The sequence below is a fragment of the Perna viridis genome, chromosome 8 (assembly GCF_037379345.1).
Source record: "Perna viridis isolate PV_CMFRI_1.1 ecotype Kerala chromosome 8, ASM3737934v1, whole genome shotgun sequence".
NCBI classification, from domain to species: Eukaryota; Metazoa; Mollusca; class Bivalvia; order Mytilida; family Mytilidae; genus Perna; species Perna viridis.
Genome location: NC_142452.1, coordinates 20,175,218 through 20,200,650, shown reverse-complemented (window position 1 = coordinate 20,200,650; position 25,433 = coordinate 20,175,218). Strand labels below are relative to the sequence as shown.

At 32.9% G+C, this 25,433-nt stretch overlaps 2 protein-coding genes across 2 annotated transcripts; both read right to left on the bottom strand.

The window, feature by feature from the left end:
* Positions 1-6,158: 6,158 nt before the first annotated feature.
* Positions 6,159-8,409, bottom strand: LOC148609697 (heavy metal-binding protein HIP-like). Its single transcript, XM_088540628.1, has 2 exons — positions 7,925-8,409; positions 6,159-6,867 (listed from the first exon to the last, which is right to left on the bottom strand). The coding sequence occupies exons 1-2, from the start codon at positions 8,169-8,171 to the stop codon at positions 6,434-6,436; spliced, it is 681 nt and encodes a 226-aa protein (XP_088396754.1). The 5' UTR covers positions 8,172-8,409; the 3' UTR covers positions 6,159-6,433.
* A 12,080-nt stretch (positions 8,410-20,489) lies between these two features.
* Positions 20,490-21,648, bottom strand: LOC148609696 (interleukin 17-like protein). Its single transcript, XM_088543145.1, has 2 exons — positions 21,628-21,648; positions 20,490-21,151 (listed from the first exon to the last, which is right to left on the bottom strand). Exons 1-2 carry the CDS (start codon positions 21,646-21,648, stop codon positions 20,597-20,599), a joined length of 576 nt encoding a protein of 191 aa, XP_088399271.1. The 3' UTR covers positions 20,490-20,596.
* Positions 21,649-25,433: the final 3,785 nt, after the last annotated feature.

Sequence of the window (25,433 nt, the reverse complement as noted above, 5' to 3'; positions counted from 1 at the left end):
TTTTTATGAAACCAACCACTGTATTTTTTGACTACTGATTTTACTACCAACTTTAGCCAGTGTCAATATAAGGTTTCCTGGTTATAGTATAATATACCGCCACCATTAATAGGGATACAAGTGGATGGTCTAGTGCGTCATAAATCTGGTGAAACCCACTATTGCAATAGCTTGGTTACATGAAAGTAATAGAGGGATTATATCCAGAACTCAATTTGATTGACATTTGTGATTCAAAGAAATGAATGGTAAATTGATAATTCATCATGTGCATTTTAATTTATTGAAATGTAGTCATTTGGGTAAAACATTTGCTTAACATTTTTGCAGCTGGCCAAACTTTGCGCTTCATTCAGTAATGCTTGAAATTTAAAAATGCAAATTTATGATCTATTACAATTCATTCGTATTTGTTTGCAAAGATAAAATCTTGATTGATTTTTTTTAAAGTGTGTGTGTGTGTGTGTGTGTGTGTGTGTGTGTGATTGCGGTATTCAGAAAGGTTGGTAGAGTTCACGAAGCAGAGAAAAATTGCATAATGATAAAGCAGAACTTATAATCAGTAATGATTTTACTTACATTGACGTGCATTAACGTGCCAAGAAAAATATTTTGCAACATAAACTTTCTGAACAAGGTAGAAAAGCAATATTTGCTTTTAGAGGAAATATAAAAATTATGCCCTTTGTTATAACTGTTCATTACTTACATTAATTCTCCATTGGGTTATGCAAATGAAAAACAAGAGGTTTTTTCAGGAACAATGTGAGATTTTTAAAGTTTTGTTTAAGTTGCTAAATACCTTTAACTGTACACTAAAAAACTATTATAACTACTTAAGTGTAATTTTTTGTAAGAATCAAGCAAAATGGGAAATATCAGAAACATACTGTCAAACCCAACCAACCTGACAATATAATTTCACTAAAAGATGCTTTACTATTTGAAAAGACCATTATTTGATCTCTGCATCACTGGATTTGGTCAGAAATTTCCAAATAGAATGTTAGAAAAAGGAGGCTTCTGATTAGGTTATACGCAAAATGTCAAATTAAACTTTCAAAATGGTTATTTTTATTCATACCATGTTTCATCCACTGCTTGATTCTGATGCCAGAGACTGACATTTAATTGAGATAACTAAAATGGCGAATTTGAGTGTTGTCCAAATGATTAACGCAAATGGTTGTATTTTATTGAGAATGAGATTGTTTGTCATTGACTTTGGTTATATTTTGTATAACCAAATACTTTTTTCAGATCTGTCTGAAGTATATTTTTTTCTGTTTTAAAACAGTGTTTATGTAACGTCTAATTTAAGATCTTAATTTCAATTGCATGCATCTACAAAATGATTAATTACAAATATATCATAGATTATATTTTTTTCGACAATCTTGTTGATATATAACACTTCCTAATGTATACAAAATATGCACATTTGTATAACAGAAATGGGATAAATTAGCTAAAGCTCAGATACAGAAAATGGAAGATTTAAAAAGAAGTAATAGAAACAAAAAATAAAGTTGAAGCTGAATACCATTGCTTTCCAAAATCCATTTTCAAGGTTTTCGGAAAATGTATATTAATCTCTTTAATTAGAAAAAAACATCAATGTATGAATGTATTAAGCTTGTAAGTAAAAACAATGTAAAAACAATGTAAAACAACAGAGTAACTTGGGTAAATTTATCTGTAGGTCTATCAAGCTTTGAACCTTTCTGTTGAACAAATATAGCAAGCCCATTCTGCTATTATGTCAACATATGTCCTGTATTATTGAAATGAATGTACATCACATATCAAGATTGATGTTTAATTAAGGCATAAAATTTAATATAACAATGTAATAATATATGACACATATCTTCTTATCTAAGTTTTCTTTTCAAAATTCTCTTTGAAGTTGAACATTTTCAATAGCTAGCCGAAACAAAAAGCCTTATTGACGCGTATAGAATTGTTCCAAGAGTAATCAAGGAAACCAAGAATCTAGCAGAATCACAAAAATGTAATCCAGGGACAAAGATCAGACATAAAAACAGACAAATACAACAAAGAACATAAAATATCCAGAATAATACGTATATTAAGTATCAAAAGAAAATGAGCAACTCGGACTACATACAAAACTGGGGGCATAGACCAAGTCCACCGGTTAGGTAAGCGTCCTCCTCAGCTTTTCTAGAAACCCCCGCCGAGTTTCTCATAAAAAGTCAAGTCCGGGGTAGTCGAAAGCGGAAAGAAAACTATGACACGTTGAACAAATCATTTAACATGCACCATAACATTGTAACCGAAAAAAGTTGGTAAAATCAGTAGTCAAAACAGATAAGATTAATTTCAAAGATTGTAAAGCATTTCTTCGATCTTGAGAACTCATATGATTTTCACGTAAATGCGATATGTTTGAATACCACACTACAAATATCGCAGTAAGTTACCAAGACCTATAATTGCGACCTTCGTCTTATATTTTTTGCGCCGACAAACGGGAACGATTTATGATAATATTTAAGTTTCTTAGGGTGACGATATGATGATGAAAACGAAAAACGAATTAATAAATTATATGTGAATACTTAATTTTATATGATTTAAAATGAGTGATTTAAATAATATTTTACAAAAAATGAATTTTATTATATATCTTTTTCATATAAATCCTTGAATTTCTATATCCAACAATTGTGTTTTAAGCATGTTTTGCATACTTTTATTTGTAACACATTGTTTTGGTATATCTTGGTACGTAAGTCTTAATTCTGATATTTTCATGTTTTTTTTTATTTTGTTGTTGTTGGTCTAAAACTGGTCATAGGAGGCTTTCTGATTATGTATGTAATGACGAGTTTAAATACCTCATTGTATTACACTAAACCCTTGTATTCAGGTATATGATTTACAATACACAGATGTGTCAGCTTTCTTCTGTGTATTGTCACCGTGCTATTACGCAATAACATCCTGTATATTTCGATTTACTACCCAATAGATGGACATGACTAAATTAGATAATTTAATAATTAAATTGATAACCAAGCTAATACACAAATAAGCTTGTACAAATTATATAGGTTTAATCAAGGACGAACTTGATTTTTTAAATTTCTATCGTCATGAAAAAGTCATAATGTTATAAGATTGATTTCCCATGCAACATTTAGGATTTTGTATTCATTATTACAACCGCGTAAAAAGTGTTTGAAGTAAAACATGCACGATAGTCTTTTTATTTAACTTTCACAATAAGTTATTTTAAACATGTCGAGCAAACTCCAATATCCTATGCTATGTCGTTAACTCACAAGTAGAATACAAGATAACATATAGTGTATCGACAAGTTACTAAAAAAAGAACTAAATTAAAACATAACTAAAATGGGTGACCACTCATTTTTTGACTTATCTGTTGTTAATTGTTTGATTTAAATTTAAGGCATACGCCTCGGTCCGTGACTTCAATTTACTAACGGTACACTGGATTGGGCTGAGAAGCTCCAATATACAGTATAATTAACTGTGTCACGGTGCAGGTGCCACCAGATAAATTATTTTCAAAATGACTCTGTCTCGTGGTCATACTAAGAAATGTCCGTTCGCAAGTATTACTATTGCAGATTTTTTTTGTGACCGTGACAAATTTTATTGTCAAAAAAGGTTTCACAGACCTGCAGTTATAGGTCTATGGTCTTTTCAATATGAAATGGTGCTCTGACCAAATAAGTTGAGTAATAATATCATACTCGTTTAAAACGTGATATTACAAGCCAAAAATTGACAGGAAACTTGAAAATGAAAAATGTCAATTTATCTCCTATTGTTCGTTGTATAGTAAAATAAATTTGCACGATTACTAATGGTGTATAATTGAGGTGAATCCCACATGTAAAAAATCCCAAACTTACACTTTTACCCAGATGCACGAGCTGTTACTACATTATCGTGTCATAATTTCCTAAGAAATTACTATGTAGGTATTCTTTCGAAACGGGCATATGAGCCACATGCTTTAATCAATTAAGTATGTTGTCAATAGTTGTCTTGATGAAATAAACTTTTGTGATTGGAATATTTAAGTTGTCGAAGTATGTTGACGAAATCTTGAAAACAATGTCAATATGTCAAGTGTTTTCCCCAATTGGGCAGAGTGTACACATCTTGCAATATTATTTTTGTAGATGAACTGCAAAAAAGTTTTGCTGGCAAAATAAGTACACATTTTACTGAATACCATGAAATATGTATACAGATTTGATTTTTATTGAAATTTTATTTCCGTGCCGATGTTGATATCGGAAAGAATTCTTTGACAGGTTATAAAACCGATGAAAAGGTTTACTTTACGAGCACAATTTCATCGATTGTCTCGAATACGATTTGTGTGTTCAAGACTATTAACGACTGATCAAGGTTATTTGATAATTATATCTAACATAACATGAATTCATTAAACACATTTTTATTGGAAATTGCCTTAATCGTTTCAAAGTTTGTTTAGCAATTTATAGAAGGTTGAATATTTTTATTCGATTGATTACTTACATCTGACCTACCGAAATGAACTTTAATTTAAAACACAAATAATTTACTTTCTTTTGTTTCATACCTAAATATTAACTTGTACACAGATAAAACAGGACGTTTGAGATCAAGTCTTTATGACAATTGTGATGATTTTGGCTCTCCCTTTCTAGGTGTCAATGCAATATACCAACCCACTCCAACCTATGGAGTACACATTTCAAAGCTGATTCGTTACCGTCGAGCCAGTGATCTTAAGACAGACTTCGACACGAAGACTAAGTTCAAATTGGACCAGGTTATATCGACACCTTTGTAACAAGCCAAAATGTAACTTTGTAAAATAGTCACCTGTACTCACAGTTATTTCGGCATTAAGACTACGTTAATCGGGATCTGGTCAAATCGGCACTTTTTATAAATTTATAATTTTCTTTTAAGATTATATTTATTTGTTTTAATGACACTGATTGATTGTGCTTCATCCAATAAAATATTTGTTAGAAATTTGAGTTGAACTTCAGTGTGAATCAAATGTAAAAACGTGTATGCACTTTCAAAAATTTTTTTGTAATATTTGTGGTAGCCTACATTTAATGAAATAGTGAATCTAGAAGGTTTATACGGGGGTTCATAGTGATCACGCTCCCCGTCCGTTCTTATTAATATTCTTATTAATCAATTGAAGTGATGGAAGGATTGCTAGTTTACATACATTGTATAATAATTTTCAGAAAAATGGTTGATACTTGTTTATTTAATTCACTCAGTGGCATTTTGATAACCCTTAATATAAAATAAAGAGATGCCCAATGGCATTATGTGATCAAGAATTTGTGAATTTGTTATCAATTCAGCGGTTTTAGAGGAGTGCGGATTACAAGATGCGTCCTCGGTTGGCTAACGACAAAATCTGTCTTGTACCAGAAAACCCGACGAGTCAAGAATCAAATGATAGCAAGATAGGTAGTCACAGTGGCATCATTTGATGAACAGTTTATGAAAGCTTCATCAAATTCCATTCAGTATTTTTAAAGGAGTTTTTAAAGTTTGTCCCCTTAACAAATGACCAATTCCATGTTTTGCACAGACGTTATTTTGATAGTTTAAAAAGTGAACAACGGTATTATTTGATAAAAAAATTAAAGGTTTCATTACATTCTATTTAGCGGTTATATAGCAGTAGTGGAATACAGGATGTCCTCACTCCTCACTGTTCTGCAGTAAGAAATACTTGAGTCATTCAAATGGAAAAAATAAAATTAGAGACGATAACTATAAAAAAAAAAAGATGTGCAACAGCAGTGCATTCGTTTATAAGTTCATTACCGCAACTATGAAGTATAATATCCAACAGCTAGGATTGGCCTAACACTTCTCAACCAATTACAAAGTATGCATATACAACTTCCTTGTCAATAGGAGACTAGTAGTAAGATACTAATCAAACTGTAAAAACCAAATCTATCGCCCAAAACATTGTTTTATGGACTATCATATTATAAGTTGTGAATATACTCAAATCCTTCAATAATTAAATATATGATTTTGTAAATCAAATGACTAAACGCTCAAACGACCTACAACACCAACTTCCAGTTAAGTTACCTAAATGATAACGGTGAACAAGCTTTATAAAGTTTATTGTTTTTTTTATTATAGTTAAGAGAAGAAAATGTCATTTCTAATATATACAATTTTAATTAACTAAAAATGTTCACATTAAGATTAAAAACATATGTTTTTTTTCTTGTTTTTGTTTTTTGTTGTTTATTTTTTCAGTGATATAATTAGTATGCAAAAATGGTGGGCTTGCTTAAAGCATACATCTGATTTTGCCAATCCCTCACTTCAACATTTGTGGATTGATTAACAACTAACAGTGTTTTCAAAACACAAAGTAGCATCAGTTGGTACTTATTAGAATTCCTGTAAACGTTGACCATGTTGAATGAATGTAAAACGGACGTGCTCCATAGATTCCATGTTTTACAATCTTCACTTTGTCGTGTTGGTTAAGGTTTAACAACACACTATTGGCCGCATTGTTGTATGTCTCATTCCTGGCAGAGGCGTACATAAGCATCTTTACGTCCTTATTTACTATTAAAGCCATTTCTACGACAGATGGCGTTTTTGTTAGAATTGTCGAGGTGAAGAAGTAAGTTCCGTTGACTGGCGCGGTAAAAATTCCGGAATTTCGATCGTATCCTTTCCCGTTGTTAGTGAGGACAAGCTTAAACATGACTGTAGCCCATGGGTCTATATCAGGGATGGATGATTGTACCCGGGCATGAAAGGAAACGTTTGGTATCGACAATTTACATTCTTCTCTGTATTCTAAAACGTAAAGAATATTTTTAAGACACTGCAAGAAGGGAAAATTGAAGGTAATCATGGATACATGCAGATGTTGCAAATTATTTTCCATTTGAAGGTTTTAAACCAGTGAGATCTGAATTGTTTTTATTCGTTTAGTATGTGTATTTCTATTTGCTAACCTAGTCAATAAAAGTATTTATGAAAAAGCATTTAATAAGTTATTTGTAAATTACTTCTATATTTAGCTGGCATCGTAAAATTGTAAGATGAAGTAATCCATAGAGCTATAGAGAGAGGTGGGAATAAAGCTTTTTTTCTAAACAAAGCACTGAACTGGTAAAGATAATAGTATACAGATGGACAGTAATTGAATGGTGTATACGCTCCTGTCCTAGCGCCACTTAACTTGAAAATAATAAAGTTTTAAGTTCGTAATATCTCGATAGTTAATCCAATCATAGCTTTGAGATTTGATTTCATCACAAACAAAATTATCAAATTTAAGTATTTTTTCAAGTTTGTGGCACAGTTTGATTTTATAATTCGTTTGACATGTACGGATTCAATAATTCCGTTATTGTGTATGAGAAAGCTGTCGTTTTAAGTCGTGACTTAGGGCGTGAAAACTAACACTCCTGTCACATAAATGATATTGCATAAAATTAACCTTAGAAAGGAGAAATGCTTATGCAATCATTAAATATAATTTTAGTTACTATGTACATCTTAAAAACGGTATTCGCATTTAAAAATCGACTTTGTAAATGATGTCTCAATATTGACAGTCGATTATGAAGCCCATATTAAGATGTAAGCCATGCCCAAAAATATCGGATTTCTTTTAATTTACTGATACGGTGTCCGCCATCACAAACGATTTGATACAGATGAAATACATCAAATATTATCATAAAGAAGATCGGATGTTTCATGTGAAAGCGTGCGAAGCGTTGATAGGTCGCACAGTTGGACACGGGTGCGCTTCATTAAATATTTGCTACGCACGTTCAATTCCTTTGCAAACCAATTCGTAATAGTAATTAAGAAAAAGAAACGAATTATAACTAATCTTTACCTCCTTTCAATTCATCTGTCACATTCTTTACAGCAATCCCAAAAGAATTTTCAACAGCAAGTTTCACTTCTTCTTGTATTAAAGCCCTAATTTGGTTGGTCAATCTCGACACGTCTAGTTTTGCCATTAATTGAGCTTCCATGTTGTCCAGTAGAGGAACATCAATAGTTTTTGTTACAACTGTTACAGGGCAATGTGTTGCAAATATAACAACACAAATTGCGGAAAATACACCAGAGGTCATCATCAAATCCGTATGAGTAAGATCCCTAAAAATACGTAAACATACACAAATTTTGTTATATACGAACCTCTCAATTTATAACTTTATGGACCGAAATGCTTAAGATAAATTCAAATGCCTTAGATGGAAATCCAAGTTTATCGTTCTCCTCCCCTTAAACTGTCAAAATCGCTGAATTAATTTGCATATATCATGATTACTCTATAATAGGATTTTACGTACACTCCAAATAAAAACAAGCCGGAATTTAATCACTGTCAAAGAAACACTTATCTAGCTTAGTGACTCAATGATTAGAATGCGATCGAAGGTCACTGAAAACATGATATTACCAATTTACTCCCAATTATTTCTTATTAGTTCGAGAGAGGACAAGATGAGAATAACTTGATGTGAAAACCTAAATGTATATAGCTTGCTTATATATTGTTAAAATATTTTGCCAGCGCGTGATGTCAGTTCTATTCTATTACTTCAATTCGCTTGAGAATTACTTTACTTCAAGATACACTTGAACTTTTCTTGCTGAATGTTTTACTTGAAGGTTCTACTAAAGTGAAAATCTAGAAATTTTTTGTCGAGATGTTTTCTTTCATAATTTTACCCATGCATTGTTAACTAGCCATTTTTAGATGATGATGTCCCTTGTCGCCACCAATGGCGTTTACATATCACAATTAGTTCGATTCACTCGTATTTGTAACAATGTTTCGGATTGTAACGAAAGAAATCTTTATATAATCGGGAAATTACTACAACAAGGTTTTCGATATCACAGGCTCGTTAAAACATTTACAAAATGTTTTAATCGATATAAAGAACTAATTCTCAAATACAGATTTACTAGTAAACGATTAATATATGTTAATATTCTTCACAAAGCATGGATTCTCAATATTCGCCCAATAATTTGACTGAACCGTTGGATAGGCTAATTCGTAAGGGACATAGTTATGATATTGTTGTCAAATCGTTAAAGGTAGCATTTATTTTTGTATTAACATTTAATCGTATGACTTATGTTGTACCCTACTTCTCAACCCCAAATGGGAAGAATTTCACATACGATGAGGACCTGTGCAGCGATTGTTTCCTCGTTGTTCATAGAAGACTAATGGTTAGCTTTGAGCTGACATTTTGCATCCCAATTAGGTTGTAGTCTCTTTGACATATCTCGTATTGAATATAGCACCACTGTTTTTGCTAGAATTATCTTAATAAAAGCACATGTCAAGTAATGGGAACATATCTGTACACGTATCACTTCCATCGATGTTACAAACAACAAACGTGTTAACAATATTTTTAAATGAATCAAAAAGTCAAAAGTCGGATATTAACATGTTCTTGTCCTTGGGTAAATCATGCAGGGCAGGCTATCAAGTTGCTTGAACAAATGACTTTTTTAAATCATTGTCTTTTATTTGACCTTCTGTTTACAAATAAAGACAGTTGATCCCTCACTGAATCCCCACGTAAATACTGAGTCATTGTTAAGTATTGCACTGCTTCAAATCATGTCCATTAAATACTTAACGTTACTAATCCAAATCCAGTCCACTTGAATCGTAGTGACCGATTGTTTCTAATGCTGGTAGTTTTAATGGAATTGAATTTCTTTAATATGTTCTTACATGTAGCTATCTTTCTGTAAATACGACCGTTCAATAATTGGACATTTTATTTTGTCTTTATGATACCATGGTGCAGAGGACGGCTGAGCATTTGTTAGAACGTTAATGGGTCTAGAAATAATATAGCTAAAACATATGTCAATGAAAAGATAAATCATCGTAGTTTTTGAATATCATACTTGTGAAAAACAATAAGACGATACAGTTTGTTGCTATTTTGCATAAACTAGAGGAGGGTTCAAAGATTAATCGACCCAAATATACTTTAATAAGTGATATAAATGAAATCATACTTTGTATTGATCGGGAATCGTGGAACATGTAAAGATCATGTGCATAGAAATTCAAATATATAGAATAGAACTTTTTTTCCGACGAAAGTTGACTCTATAATCACTTAACAAAAAAGCTCCTTAAATTTGCTGAATTCTAGTTCATTTTCGATGAATAATATGTGATAGATTTAAAAAGCCACTTTGGACCACTGTAGTACATTAAGTGAAAAATAAATATAATATTTTTTTATCGTTTTAATCCAAAGCTTAAGGAATAATTATGCAAATATAGGGATTTAAGTGGTACGATTGTTAATAAAAACCCATGTATTTAATTTCAGGACATAATGAAATCAACAATAATTACATTGGGGGGGGGGGTCTGGAACTGCCCACGGTATATATGCATTTAACCATTTTTAAAGTTGTTAAAAAATTGTGCACGTACTGTTCTGGAGTATTTGTCTATCAATTAAGGTGACATACTGATACATGTGTTGAGTTTCAACATATTAGTTCTTTTGTTATCTTAAACATTTTGTAACAATGTAATGTCAAACGCTGCTTTTGTATTATTGTTTTGCTGATTTTTTCATTTGCTTTTAGAACAGCAGATCCTCTACGTGTTTTGGGGATTTAATATATCGTATCAACCCCAAAGAACTTGAGATGAAGGATACTACAAGCACAGTCGCGTCAGCCTCATATCTTGACCTGCACTTTGATTTCGATGGTAAAACTATATGACAAACGCGATGACTTTTCATTCCTTTGTGCAACTTTCGTTTCATCTGTGGCAGCATCCCTTCAGCGCCTGTGTATGGAGATTATATATCACAACTCATGTTACCCCTGAGCTTGTCGTATTTTACTAAGTATTTTCGTATCGCGCTAGATTCCTTACAATTAGGCTTCTTTAACTTAGGGTTATGTGGCTTCAAGATTGAAGTCATTACTACAGAAGTTTTAAGGTCGTCATCATGAACTCGTGGATTGTTACAGTGTATCCATCTGCACCATTAAAACTAAATTGTTCAACGTGTCTTAGTTTTCCGTTCCTCTTTCGTGTACCCTGGGCTTGACTTTTTATGTGCAATTCCACGGATGTTTCTAGAAAAACAGAGGACGGTTACCCTACCGGTGCATCTGTTCCATGCTCCCAATTTTTAGTGAAGTCCGAGTTGCTCATTTACATTTGTTATTTTGTATGTATTATTTTGGTTATTTTATGTTCTTTGTTGTGTTTGTCTGTATTTCATGTCTGTTCTTTGTCCCTGAATTACATTCTGTTGATTTCCGCTAGAATCTTGGTTCCCTTGATTATTCTTTAAAGTCATCAGATGTGACCAACATAATTTTGTGTTTTTGAAACTCAATCCATAAGGACCTTCAATATACATCCAAATTATTGGGGTATCTGTATCCATAATTGGTACATTTTGTTTTTCAGATATCTATTTTGATTCCTTTGCATGTTGTTGGAACTAGGTGAGTTTGAAAAAATAAAGTTGTCATTCGTGGTAGCGGGTCATACTCATGAGGATGTCGACCCCGTGTTTTCAAGGTATTACAGTAGACTGCTCGTCTAGGTTTAGACATAGTAATTTTCCTTCCTTTTTTTGCAGGGAAGAAATTTCAATGGCAAATAAGTATTTTAAAATATCTTTATAGTTATACATGTAAAAAAACCTAAGATATATTCATCAGTCTTACAGGTGTATTTTATTTTCAATGCTATTTGAATATTCTTCAGGAATACAGATCATTACTAACTCTAATCACAAATGCCGTTATGTGACTGTTAAATCTTTTCAATTCATATTTCTAAAAAAAAAATGCTGTACTGACTTTGAACAAAATGCTAAATGCATTTGACAAATGCTACAGACCTACACCAACAGGTAAAGTAAAGTAAAGTTTTAAGCTATCTGCGAGAATGACAGCAGACATTTCAAAATTGTAGCTTTTTTAAAGATCTAGATGGCCATTTAAATTAACATATATAACTTGTTAAAAAATATTTTGGCTTTCATGAAACAAAGCATTGCCTATGAAATTATATAATATATTGAGGTATACTAAAATATCGAAAACTTTCACAGCATATATTGCCTTATATATACATACTTACAATGTACATATTAATGTTCACACTTCAATAAGGTGTTTTATACAATATTTATTTTTTACTTTTAACTATTAAAACAACAACTTTGAAATTGAACAACATATCTGGCCATTCTCGACCACGTGTTATCAAAATTAGAAACGACGAAATTGGCAAAGCAAAGATTTGGTGAAAAAACTATCTACTGACAAGGTAAGAATAAATATATTATTATTGCATTTGTCTGTAAAAATTCAATATATAAGATCTAACTTAGAGATTTCAGTATAGCGATGCAAATTGTTCATACTTAGAAACCTACTTTTATAGAGCAGGCAATTGACACTAAGCAAGTTATATTTCTTTTTTTTTTCATTGAAAAAATAATAAGCCGCTTTTACCATAGATAGAGGAGTCATTCTTAATATCATCAGTTTTGGGTGGTATTTCCCTTGCTGGCAAAAGACTCCAGCAGGTGAAGTGTAAATAAATTAGGCTTCCCTGACCATTGCTCGATAATAACAACGTTTTTGTTTTGTACTTAAATAAAATCGTATTTTTCTAGTTATGTAAGGTTTCTTTTTCGTCTTGTCCCATTTTAAAATTTCAATAAGAGAAATGATTCAGTGCAAGCAGTGTAGCTCTGTGACAGACGATAATTTCGATAAGTATATTAATATTTTTCATTACTTTCCCGTTCCATGATTTTCGTAGACGCCATTCCTGGGTTAACAAGAAACAGCTTTGTTCGTTTGTCCGAAAATTAAAATTATTTGTAACGTTAATAATCCATATTTTAATACATTGAATAATTATCAGCAAATTGAAAGAATATTCAAGGGAACCAAGATTTTAGCGGTAATCAAAAAAAAAGTAATCAAGGGACAAAGACAAGACATGGAAAACAGACAAACACAACGAAGAACATAAAGTAAAATCATACATACCAAGTAACAAAAGCAAATGAGCGACTCGGACTCCACTAAAAACTGGGAGCATGGACCAGATGCACCGGTAGGTAAGCGTCCTCTGCTTTTCTAGAAACACTAGAACATTGTAAATGGCAACCTATGTAAAGTTTTCTCAAGTTACCGTCTTCGCGGTTTATTTTTGTCACCGAGCACTGGTTTTAAAAGTGACGTGTCTATTTTACAATATTTAACAGTTGTAAACAGGTTCGCCCGCTGATGACACAATACCTTTATGAAACTATTGTCTACTTTAACTTCGCCCTGTGCAGGTCCGGGTGTCAAAAGAATAGGCCTGCAGTAGCGCTAAGCTTGTCGTAAAAAGCGACTAAATAGTGCTCAGAAACCTAGCCGGGGGCTAGTCGCTCTGCCCACAGAGCAACTGGGATGTGTGCCCAGGTGGTGGAATGGGGTACCCCTGGCATGTTACATGGTGGGGTTGTCAGGCTATAATACGGAAAACCGGACCGCAAACCATAGTGGTGCACCGTGTTGGGAAAGATGCCACGTTCCTCGCACGTTAAAGAACCCTCCTGTGGTATTCGGTAGGAGTAGGAACCACTGCGCTCCGCCACAGGAGGCTAAATTGCCCGACCTTACCCATCCCTCCCTTTTTCTAGTGGCAATCAAAATTTGTGGACCCTACTGTCCTTGTGTCCCATCCCTTTTTTCATTTCATCATCATTTCATGTTCATTTTATCATCCATTTCATGCTCATCGTCTGAATATAGCTGAAATATTGCTGCTCGGACGTTAAACACCAACAATCAATCTACTTTAATTTCACAAATGTTATTGGTGAAATTAAAAGCATCGTTATAGTTTTGTATAAACTTTACGAAAAATAATTTAGCACTGGTCAGGCGAGTCTAAAAAAAATTTCCACTAGAAACATTTTAGCAAGTCTGAAAAACGACATTTGTTACTGTAAGATTCGTTTATTGGCTCATTCAAGTATAGATTAAACTATGGTTAATCATAGTGTATGGAAAGAATCCTCGAGGTGTAGCCCAGATAATATCTTTTGCATATACCTTGAATACGCCATGGTGTAACCAATTTAGCCTATACTTCTTTTTCAAATGGTCTTTGAAGAGCAATGATTGGCAATTGAAAAGAGATTAGGCACCGACGATTTTTATACTAGGGTGGGGCTGGGATTATTTCGACAAAAAAATTGTTTTAAATTTGAGCAACATTTTGTTTACTCAGCCACACTCAGACTGAAAAAAATTAAATCAATAGATGTATATCCCCATAAAAAATTCTAACATAAAATCCCAGGCCGACCAACCAAAAGAAAATGTTATATAACTAGATATATAGTTTGCTATAGTTGATACACAGCTAAGTAAATCAAGTAGTATTGTCACATTTTTTATCATTCATTCAAGTGGCATTGTTTGTTCTACACACCATGTTGTCATTTTGGTTTACTGATTACCAGGGTAACAGTGATATACTCATATTTCTTGTCTTCGTTTCTCCCATTTCCCATATGGAAATAAAGTAAGTTTCAATGATACAACAACCTAATCTCAGGCAAATAAATTAAAACATACCTATAGGTTTTCTATACATAATTTTAATTCTCTTCTTCGTCCAAGTTCTCTATACTCAAATTCACCTCAGTCTGTTTGCAGTTTTTTAAATTATCTTTCCAGTTACTCTTTAAATGGCGGGAAATCATGGTATTTCAGGTCTTCAATTGTGAGATAATAGGGAACATTTCAAAATATCCATAGAACAAGATGGCGGATAAACAATACGTTCAGTGCAAAATTCTCGTAGGAAAAATAAATTTTGAATTTTTTCAATCTCGGAGGTAAGAACGAGAAATAATTGTATGAGAATAGTAGTACAGAACGACATAAATAAAATGGCAAGTTTTTTAAAGGAACTTTTGAGTAAAAAAAAAATTAATCTAAAAAACTGCAAACAGGCTGAGGTGAATTCGAGTATAGTATTGAATTATACAATTTACAATTTTCCGTTTTCACACATTTTTCATACAGTTTTTCGGTATGGTTCGCTCATTATGTTATGTGGTTTAAACTTGGCAAAATATATTGCATCTGTCTTGGGTAAAGAATGATGTGGTAAATTAAATGTGTCTCACTATTTGGCGAATCAGCTAGTTATATTTGAACACAGCGCTCACTGATTTTCACAGTTCACTGGTAGGTTAAGTTCACACTCTCCAGCTAACAAAAATTGTTTAAACATTATTTCTATCTCTGTTAACATCCAAGAGTAAGACACGCTGCTGCGCTGTAATTCAATGGATGGTTAAGGTCAAGTTAAACATTTAACAAATATAAGAGGGAGAAAATATGTGGCTATTATATATAATTGTAAGAAATATGACGATTCAACAATGTACAGCTGATATGGGATAATCTGCTGCTTAAAATAATCCATAAAATAAGACAATTATACCCATGATTTTCATGCACAACAAATTTACTCTGTCCTGAATTCATTAATTCAGTGATAAGACAAGCGCTAAAATTTTATTAAGATCGATTTACCGAAACTTTTTTTATAAAATATGAAAAGACCTATTTGTATATTAATGTACTGCCTTTCCTGTAGCACGACGTGTTAAATAGGTTGGTTCTAGCCAGATTATTCAGTTCTCAATAGAGGCCAGTTAACGAGTCCCGTTGCCAAGTGAAATTATTATCCTTTTGGGTAACTTTTTAGTTGGAAATTACATTTTGTTTCTTAGAAAACTACGCATGTAAATGAACATTTGTAATTATGAAAAAATGAAATACCTCCCGTGTATTTACAATTTTTCTACACATATAATGAATTTGTATATCACAAATGGGTGTGCTTAACTCGGGATATATATCATTTTTACATAAATTTGAGTGAAACTTTCGGGAAGCAAACTGTTCGATGATCTCCTAATTTTACGGTAGATGCTTAGCCTTTATGAATGGAATTACAAACATTTCATAACTTAATTGATAATAATCAGTCTTTCTGCTGGAGGTTATTTATAATTCTAAGTCAAAAACTCACTAACTTCACTTTTATTTCAGAAAGTTATGTATAGACCACATAACCAGTCTGACTCCATATTTTGTTTGAAATTTGTACTTTGCAAGCGTTATTGTTCTTGTTTTGGTTGATTTAAGAGGGAGATAAATGAACTACAGAGGACTATATGGTGCATGTAGATGAAAAAAGCATCGTTTGTTCTGTGGGCTTTTCTTAAACTTGGTCCACCTTCATGCATACTATAAGCGGTGGTGTAATATATATTTTGTCAGATTTGTGTTTGACTTGACTTGGTTATGAAACGGATTAGCGTTCGGTATTTTTTTGTTACCTTTATTTGCACAAAATTTACAAAATTAAATTAAAAATTTTCAAAATCAGGCCAAAAATAAAAAGTCGATCTTTTTTAGTGTAGCCCCTTTGACCCCTTCGACAACCGAAAGAGATATCTGAAATCTGATTAAAAAATGCATGCAGGGATTTTATGAGGAAATGAAAAAAAATCGAAATCAGACTAAATTAAAAGGTTGATTTTTTCGACGTTGTGCAACTTTGAACCCATTTAACTTTAAAACGGTCCAAAACACAAAAAAAAAACTGCTGATACGTTTGTGTATAATTACCAAAATTAAATAAAGAAGACAATAAAAAGAATAATCAAAATCGAAAAAAAAGAACATTCTACGTGGGTTTTAATAAAACACCTATTTTTTACATTTTTGGCCCCTTTTTCTACAACCGTAGCTAGGGGCCACACAGTCCAAATTAAATAGGAACCTTCCTTTAGTGGTGCATCAAAATATCAGAACAAATTGTCATTCACAACTTAAGTAATCGCATACATGGAAACGAAGTGTCCCCAGACTACGACGACGATGACGACTATGCCATAACATTATACGACCGCAATATTTGCGGTCGTAAAAAAAAATGTATTACATGCCGTATTAACACGAGACCCCTATTTCATCCCAAGGGCCACCGGCCGTAGGGTTATATAGGTCAAGGGTTATTACCGCATGTGATACAGATTTTCACCGGAAATGTTCATTATATCAAGGCATATATTATTCATACTTAAAATGTATTCAGTGTAGGGGTGCGATGTAGGTCTAGGGGTGTGATATAGAGTATTAGATATAGGTCTAGAGATGTGATATAGAGTATTAGATATAGGTCTGGGGGCGTGATATAGAGTATTAGATATAGGTCTAGGGGTGTGATATAGAGTATTAGATATAGGTTTAGAGGTGTGATATGGGTCTAGGGTGTGATATAGGTCTAGGGTGTGATATAGGTCTAGGGATGTGATATAGAGTATTAGATATAGGTCTAGGGTGTGATATAGGTCTAGGGTGTGATATAGAGTATTAGATATAGGTATAGGGGCGTGATATAGAGTATTAGATATAGGTCTAGGGATGTGATATAGAGTATTAGATATAGGTCTAGGGGTGTGATATAGAGTATTAGATATAGGTCTAGGGATGTGATATAGAGTATTAGATATAGGTCTAGAGGTGTGATATAGGTCTAGGGTGTGATATAGGTCTAGGGATGTGATATAGAGTATTAGATATAGGTCTAGGGGCGTGATATAGGTCTAGGGTGTGATATAGAGTATTAGATATAGGTCTAGGGGCGTGATATAGAGTATTAGATATAGGTCTAGGGGTGTGATATAGGTCTAGGGATGTGATATAGAGTATTAGATATAGGTCTAGGGGTGTGATATAGAGTATTAGATATAGGTCTAGGGGTGTGATATAGAGTATTAGATATAGGTCTAGGGGTGTGATATAGAGTATTAGATATAGGTCTAGGGGCGTGATATAGGTCTAAGGGTGTGATATAGAGTATTAGATATAGGTCTAGGGGTGTGATATATAGTATTAGATATAGGTCTAGGGATGTGATATAGGTCTAGAGGTGTGATATAGAGTATTAGATATAGGTCTAGGGGTGTGATATATAGTATTAGATATAGGTCTAGGGATGTGATATAGGTCTAGAGGTGTGATATAGAGTATTAGATATAGGTCTAGGGGTGTGATATAGGTCTCGGGATGTGATATAGAGTATTAGATATAGGTCTACGGTGTGATATAGAGTATTAGATATAGGTCTACGGTGTGATATAGAGTATTAGATATAGGTCTACGGTGTGATATAGAGTATAAGATATAGGTCTAGGGGTGTGATATAGAGTATTCGATATAGGTCTACGGTGTATTAGATATAGGTCTACGGTGTATTAGATATAGGTCTAGGGATGTGTTATAGAGTATTAGATATAGGTCTACGGTGTATTAGATATAGGTCTAGGGATGTGATATAGAGTATTAGATATAGGTCTTAGGGTGTGATATAGAGTATTAGATATAGGTCTAGGGATGTGATATAGAGTATTAGATATAGGTCTAGGGATGTGATATAGGTCTAGGGATGTGATATAGAGTATTAGATATAGGTCTAGGGATGTGATATAGAGTATTAGATATAGGTCTAGGGATGTGATATAGGTCTAGGGATGTGATATAGAGTATTAGATATAGGTCTAGGGGTGTGATATAGGTCTAGGGATGTGATATAGAGTATTAGATATAGGTCTAGGGATGTGATATAGAGTATTAGATATAGGTCTACGGTGTGATATAGAGTATTATATATAGGTCTAGGGATGTGATATAGAGTATTAGATATAGGTCTAGGGTTGTGATATATAGGGCAAACGTTACAAGGTTTAAACGATCTCTTCTAATGTATAGATGAAAAGGTATATTCTATTCTAAATATATGATATAAGGAAAAACAAATCATAAAAGTCATGAAAACGGCCGGAATTTATTCTTTGTTTTAGTTACTGTATTAAATGTGAACGAAAGACGGCGATGTAACAACTAATTGTAATACAGTAGCGGATCTAGATGGGCTACAGGGGATTGGCACCCTGCTTTTTATAGGAAGTTTTGTGATTTTCATGTATAAAATGGACAAAAAATGGTAAATAATGTCCTAGCACCCCTTTTTCTGAGGAACCCCTGCTAGCACACCTCTAAGTGTCTGGATCGCCCCTATAATACGTCCCATCTGAAAGACAGCTATAATTAACTTTTTTTAAAAGATTGTACTCAGACAGTTTAGAATATAACCTGGTTTAATCATTGACTGAAAAAAAATATAGTACATAAAAAATATTAAAATTGTGTATCCAGTAAGTCACTTCAGTGGAATGAATAATGATTCAAAATGTATCCTACGTATCCAGTATTATTAGTTCAACATGAAACATCGTGATCCAGAGGCGGATTATTTTATTTTTCATTTTAATTCTCGGGCAGCCAATCACATCTAGCTGCCTCAAGTAAAGAAGTTCTTAACGAATTAGTGAGCTACGGTTATGTGGAAGTCAAAATCAAGGACATGAATTGTCAAGATATTAAGTATGCAATTATGTTACTGAAAACTTTGCTCAATGCTTCTTTATACAGTACTCTGTATATATACATGTTTCTTTCCTTCACAAAACATGTTACTACAGCCATAAATGTAAACATCAAATTTTAAAATGAATGTATTTTTACCAGAACGGTTTTGTTTGGAAATGCAAATATGCTGTGATCTAAATATCCAGTGCAGTGTAAGCTAGCAATAATTTGTGACAAATTACCTGATTTGGATGAAAATTTTAATATTTGATGTTTCTTGGTGTTGGTATTTAGTTGGATCACGGCATAAAATATCCCAATTCATCTAAATTTGAAGAAATAGCATTTTTTTTTTCAAGAAAATTAATGCTAGCTTCCACGAATAATTCAGTCCGTCTCTGTATTCGAATATAACGATTACATATTCGCATTACTTTTCTCCACATTATTCCAACCATTATATAGTATTTGTTACTTGAGTGTTTTGGGGGAGTGTTAAATGTGTTTTACCAATAACATAAGCGTTGGCATTCTCGTGTCTGCTTGATTTTTTTTATTTACGAGACATACGTTTTAAAAATAACCCAAATGAGTTAAGGAAGTAATTTTTACAATGTACCCATGATAGGAATTACATTTATTTTTCATTTATTTCCGGTAGGTCTTAATATATAATTTTTAAGCAATTAGTTTAAAAATGAGTTATCCCTCTTTATATGATAGAACGTTGAAGTATAAGCATGTCTAAAAATCAAGCAGTGAGTGGAAGCGTACTTGTAGTCAATTGCAAAATGTCTTCCTGGGCAAAAAGAATGTATAAAGAATGGTGCCTTTTCTATCTAAAATATTTAATATTTATAAATACCTAAAAAAATTAAAATGTGAAGCATGTAAACATAACAATGTCAATAAAAACAACATACATCAATATCGCAAATGGCAATTATGCAACATAAAACAACATCATTCTACCCTGAAAATGTGGAAATAGTTCAGCGGAAAGTTACACTGGTGGTGGCAAATCCGCGGGAGGTGGGTTAACGGGATTGCTGCTCTCAATTTCTTTCGCTTGTGCACATGAATATGCAATAGGCAATGCAAAGTTTCCCTCTTCGTACTTATATGTGCCGTTTACACATCTTTTTTTCTTCAAAATTATAATTTGTTGATGAAATCTTTCGCATTCTTGGTGTCCTGTGGAACCGACGCAGTATTTACACCTAGAATTTGCAAATTCGATGGTTTGGGGGTATCTCTGATCGCTGAAATCGACATCCAGAAACCAAGGACAGGAAGTTCTAATCATTACTGGATAATTCCCCTTGACAAACGTTTCCGGACACTTATTTCTAATTGCATGAGTGTTTGTGATCGTAAAAAGAAAGTTGTACTCTTCGTCTAAGTTGTTCCAGCCATGTGGTATGAGTAGTTGTTTAATAGATATTCCATTGTTTAGTCTTAACCAGCGTCTGTGCAGATCTTTCGGCTCTTGACATTTGATGGCGGTACTCTCGGTGAAAATAAAGAGACAGCAGAGAATTGCTGCATGCGTTAAAACCTGCAAAATATACACATCCAGCTTAATACTTCTTTCTTCTATTCTAAGTAAAAATTAAGAGATTAGAAAAGCACTTATCTTTTTAAATCACCGGAGGTAAGAGCTTTCCGCCATTTTTGTTTTTAGATTGATTCACCTTCAGCCTATTCTTATGGTAATATAAAGATTCTAACAAACTCACTAAAGCTCCAGTGGAGAAATAATTTAAACTACTCAATACTGAAGGGAAGTATATATACTAGTATAGTTAAATGTTAGTAAACTTTGTTGTCTAATCATGACGATTTTAATTTTTGTTTGTTAGATAATATATACATGTATGTATAATTTTGCAGATGGTACTTAAATTATATGGATTCCGTAAGGTCAGCCATCAGACTCGAGTTATTCCAGTTGAATTAAGACAAAATGCATGTTTTACACGCATTTGATCAACATTAGATACAAAATGGAGAAAATTGATATTTTCAACTTACTGTTCTAAAATTGCTGATCATTTTTCTATTTTGATTCTAATCGTAGCTATTCTTACTGATGTCTTTGTACATTTCTTGCTGTTGCTTACCCTTTGAATGGAAGTAATCTATTTTGCTTTGCATTTTATACCAATAAACCAGGCTAGCATCCTGGTCAGGCAAAAATTTTCACCTTTTTCCCAAAATCGGAACTAGGTACTAATTCGAAAAGCCAATTGGTTGTGTTTGGTTATCGTATATCAAAGATCAAACTGAGAAATGGTTCTTTCCGTGTTTCTGACAAGGGAAACATATGAAATCGAGAATTTACAACTTCTTCTTATGGAGGAAGAGACTTACAACCCTTACAGCAGTCATGCAGGGACCTAAACTCTAAAAGCGACCAAGTCGAAACGATTTGATAAAATTACCTCTTTGATACATTTTTATTTCAGAAAAAACACACAGTCTAATTACTTCATCCGTTAGCACTTTCAGCTCTCACAGCATAAGAGCATGCTGTCATCAAATACGGATATCTTGTAAGAATACCCGCATGAAACCTATAAGTGGGTGTTGAATATACATTGATGTGTGATAAAATGACGGGGCAATTTACAACAAAATATGGTATATCAAATTTTATGGCCTTTTATTGCACCCTTAAATTGAATGCTTAACTTTCCCATTGTTGTAATGCGAGACCGAGGTCAAATGTGATGGGGAAAATACTTGTCGTACAGGCAGTGTAGATGTTACATGTACCTCTTATATGACGTGTCAATTTGTATATTTTGCCGCCAATGAGGTGTTGCGTACTTCTTTAACGTCACCATTACGAAGCTATCAAATGACACTGCGATTGACTGAGGCCCTGATACAATGTATATCGTTTGTCCTGTAAGAAAAAGTGAGGAAATAAAGTTAATGTGTTTAACATGTAGACATTGACTTTGTGCATTGTAGCCGAATGTATTGTTGGTAAAGTTGCAGCATTTGTTTTCATAATCGTCAGTCAAAGTGCATCAAAATGGTCATAACCTCTTTCCAGAGAAAGTCCGGTTGTTTTGTTTTGTTGTTGTTGTTGTTTTTTTTTTTGTTTTTTTGTTTTTTTTTGTCTTGTCTTGTTTTGTTTTTGTTTTGTTTTGTTTTTATAATCAGGCCTCAGATTATTTAGGGTTGAAACCAAACAGCCGAGGTTGCACTAAACATTTGTGTGCAGCTTTTAATTCGCAGTTTATAAAGATAAAATAGCATTAAACACTACTATCAATACCCGCCTCAGCTGTTTTGTCAGTAATTTATTGCAATATTTGAAGATACTTTAATTTTCATGACACACTATCTACCACACATACCCAAGCAAGTTGTTTTTCACAGAAATTTACTGCAATATTTAAAGATATTGGACTGAAAATAATTCACTTGTTTGTAATTTAGGTATTCACAACTCTGCAAAAACATATCTGTTTTACTTTAAATTTGTTATCCGACATTAATCTAATAATTATGATTTGGCATTGTTTAGTTATGCATTAGCGCAATATATGCAAAGATCGAAATTTGGAGTCAATGGAATCTCCTTACAATGCTTGTCCTTTACTGATTTATTCGCAAATACCTTGTGTTCACAATAAACTGAGTTATTTGCACGACGGCATAAAAATGGAAAAGGGCTTGCTATTAGTAAGTCACGTGACATGAATGATCCTGTGAATTCATGAGAATCGGTCACCAGCTCCCATTTAAAGCATGTGATGTAAATATTTAAAGAGTTATCAACGTAAATCTATCTTGCAAAAAGACGATGAGAAAAATGTATTGCAATGTCTAATTCTGTATTATAACAAGTTTTGTGGTAAAATAAGACTGAAGATTTCTATGACTGTGCATTATATTTTGATGTACCCGAAAAGGGAAAACTGCATTAAAAGGATTCTTTTGTTTTGAATGCTTTCAGCAGTAAAATTCCCGATCAAACACAAAGTCCTATAAGGAATTCAGAAAATATATTAACTGTATAATTCAAAATCGCTTTAATGAACATTTCTATCCAAGCTTTGGGGAGAAATCAAGACATTTATACATGCATGTAGCTCTCTTCAGTGGGAAAAAATGCTACATAAAAAACATCATCTTTTTGCATAATAATATCAACAGTTATACGGAAACATATTGTAAAGAAATGTATTGAAATATACATGAACATGGACACGACTTTTGGCCTATAAATACACATGAATTGTATTATTCAAAACTATATTTAAGAATTTTAAACGAAATACACGTACGGTACACAGATTACTGAATGATTTTTTATTAACATGTTTTTCAAGAAATCTGTTTTTGTTAAAACCCAATGACAATGTATGTTTCTATTTTTGTTTTATTTTTTTTTTCATATGTACTAAGTTCAAAATGTGAAAACAGGAAATAGAGAAGATCATCATACAGAATGGAGCCAACAAAAATTAATTTTCTAGATCTACCGAGCAGTGCATGTTGAATCGACATTTGCCTTCATTCAATTTTTATGTGGTAGGTTGTGCTAGTTTTGTGCAAGAATGAGTAATTAATATCTTTGCCCAACACACACACAAATACATTTTCAAATGCTCTGGATCTGCACCTCTGTGATCAATAGATCAGATTGAAAAGTATGAGCATACATGTACTTCCTCATCAAATCTTTTTTTGTTATCATTTTTTGTTCGTCCGTGTACAATTAAAATCGTATTATTAGAATGACAGTATATCAAAATCCTATGCTGGATAACAAAATATAAAATCAAGGACAGTCCGGGAAAATAAGCAAACAAATGGGACAGTCATTTGGATATTCATTTAAACTAAAAAAAAGTAATTTTTGAATAGGTAAAAAGGAAATAAAGAAAAAGTCAGATGCGGATAAGGCAATTTCTGGGCCTTTTCTTTTAAGAATTTCACCTTCAAAACTAGTATGTCAATTGTTTGTTAAACAATCGAAAGGTCTTTCCCTTGAAAACTTTCTCTTTGTAATATACACATGTAAACATCTACAACAGTATGACCTTTTGCACTTGGTGACCTTGTCAAATGCAATTGTCGATGTTCCCATCATGACTTTTGTAATGTCAACTCGACGACCTTCCGTTAGATATACAACAACCCTACTTTCTGTGAACTTTATAATTTTGCACTTATTAACCCCAGCTGGGTTCTTTTTCTATATAAATAAATTGAAATTTGAGATGTACACATTATGATCTTTAATTTGATATGCGACAACCTAACTATATAAACAACTTAAGTTTTGCACTCATTGACCTCACCCAAGTCATTTATTTCGAGACAAAACATCGATATTTCGGATGTACGCTTTAAGGCCTTTCATTTGATATGCAACAACCTTACCCTCTAAGAACTTTAAATTTTTGCACTTAATGACCCTACTATTTGAACATGTATTACTCATCATGGTTGAAACTGATTTTTGAAATGTGGGATCATTTAGACCTTCAAAATGATATATCACATGACCTCCTTCGACAATGTTGAAAAATGATGCAATATCAAATCGATGAAATATATCAAACCATTGGAAAATATGAAAATTTTAAGTTGTTGTAGTATCATTGTTTTTTTTTATATTGGTTCTTGATATTTTGTGAAACAGTTGTACTTGTGCAGATCTTCCATTCTGTGGAATGACCATTTGTTTGTCTGCTGTGGATTTTAAAATATATACCGCCGCTCTCCTGATTATCCTGTACAAGTCCTAAGAAAGGTCTATCGATGGTCCAAATTTTGTAATATCTTGAAAGATGACGCAACTGGGCCGTGCCAAA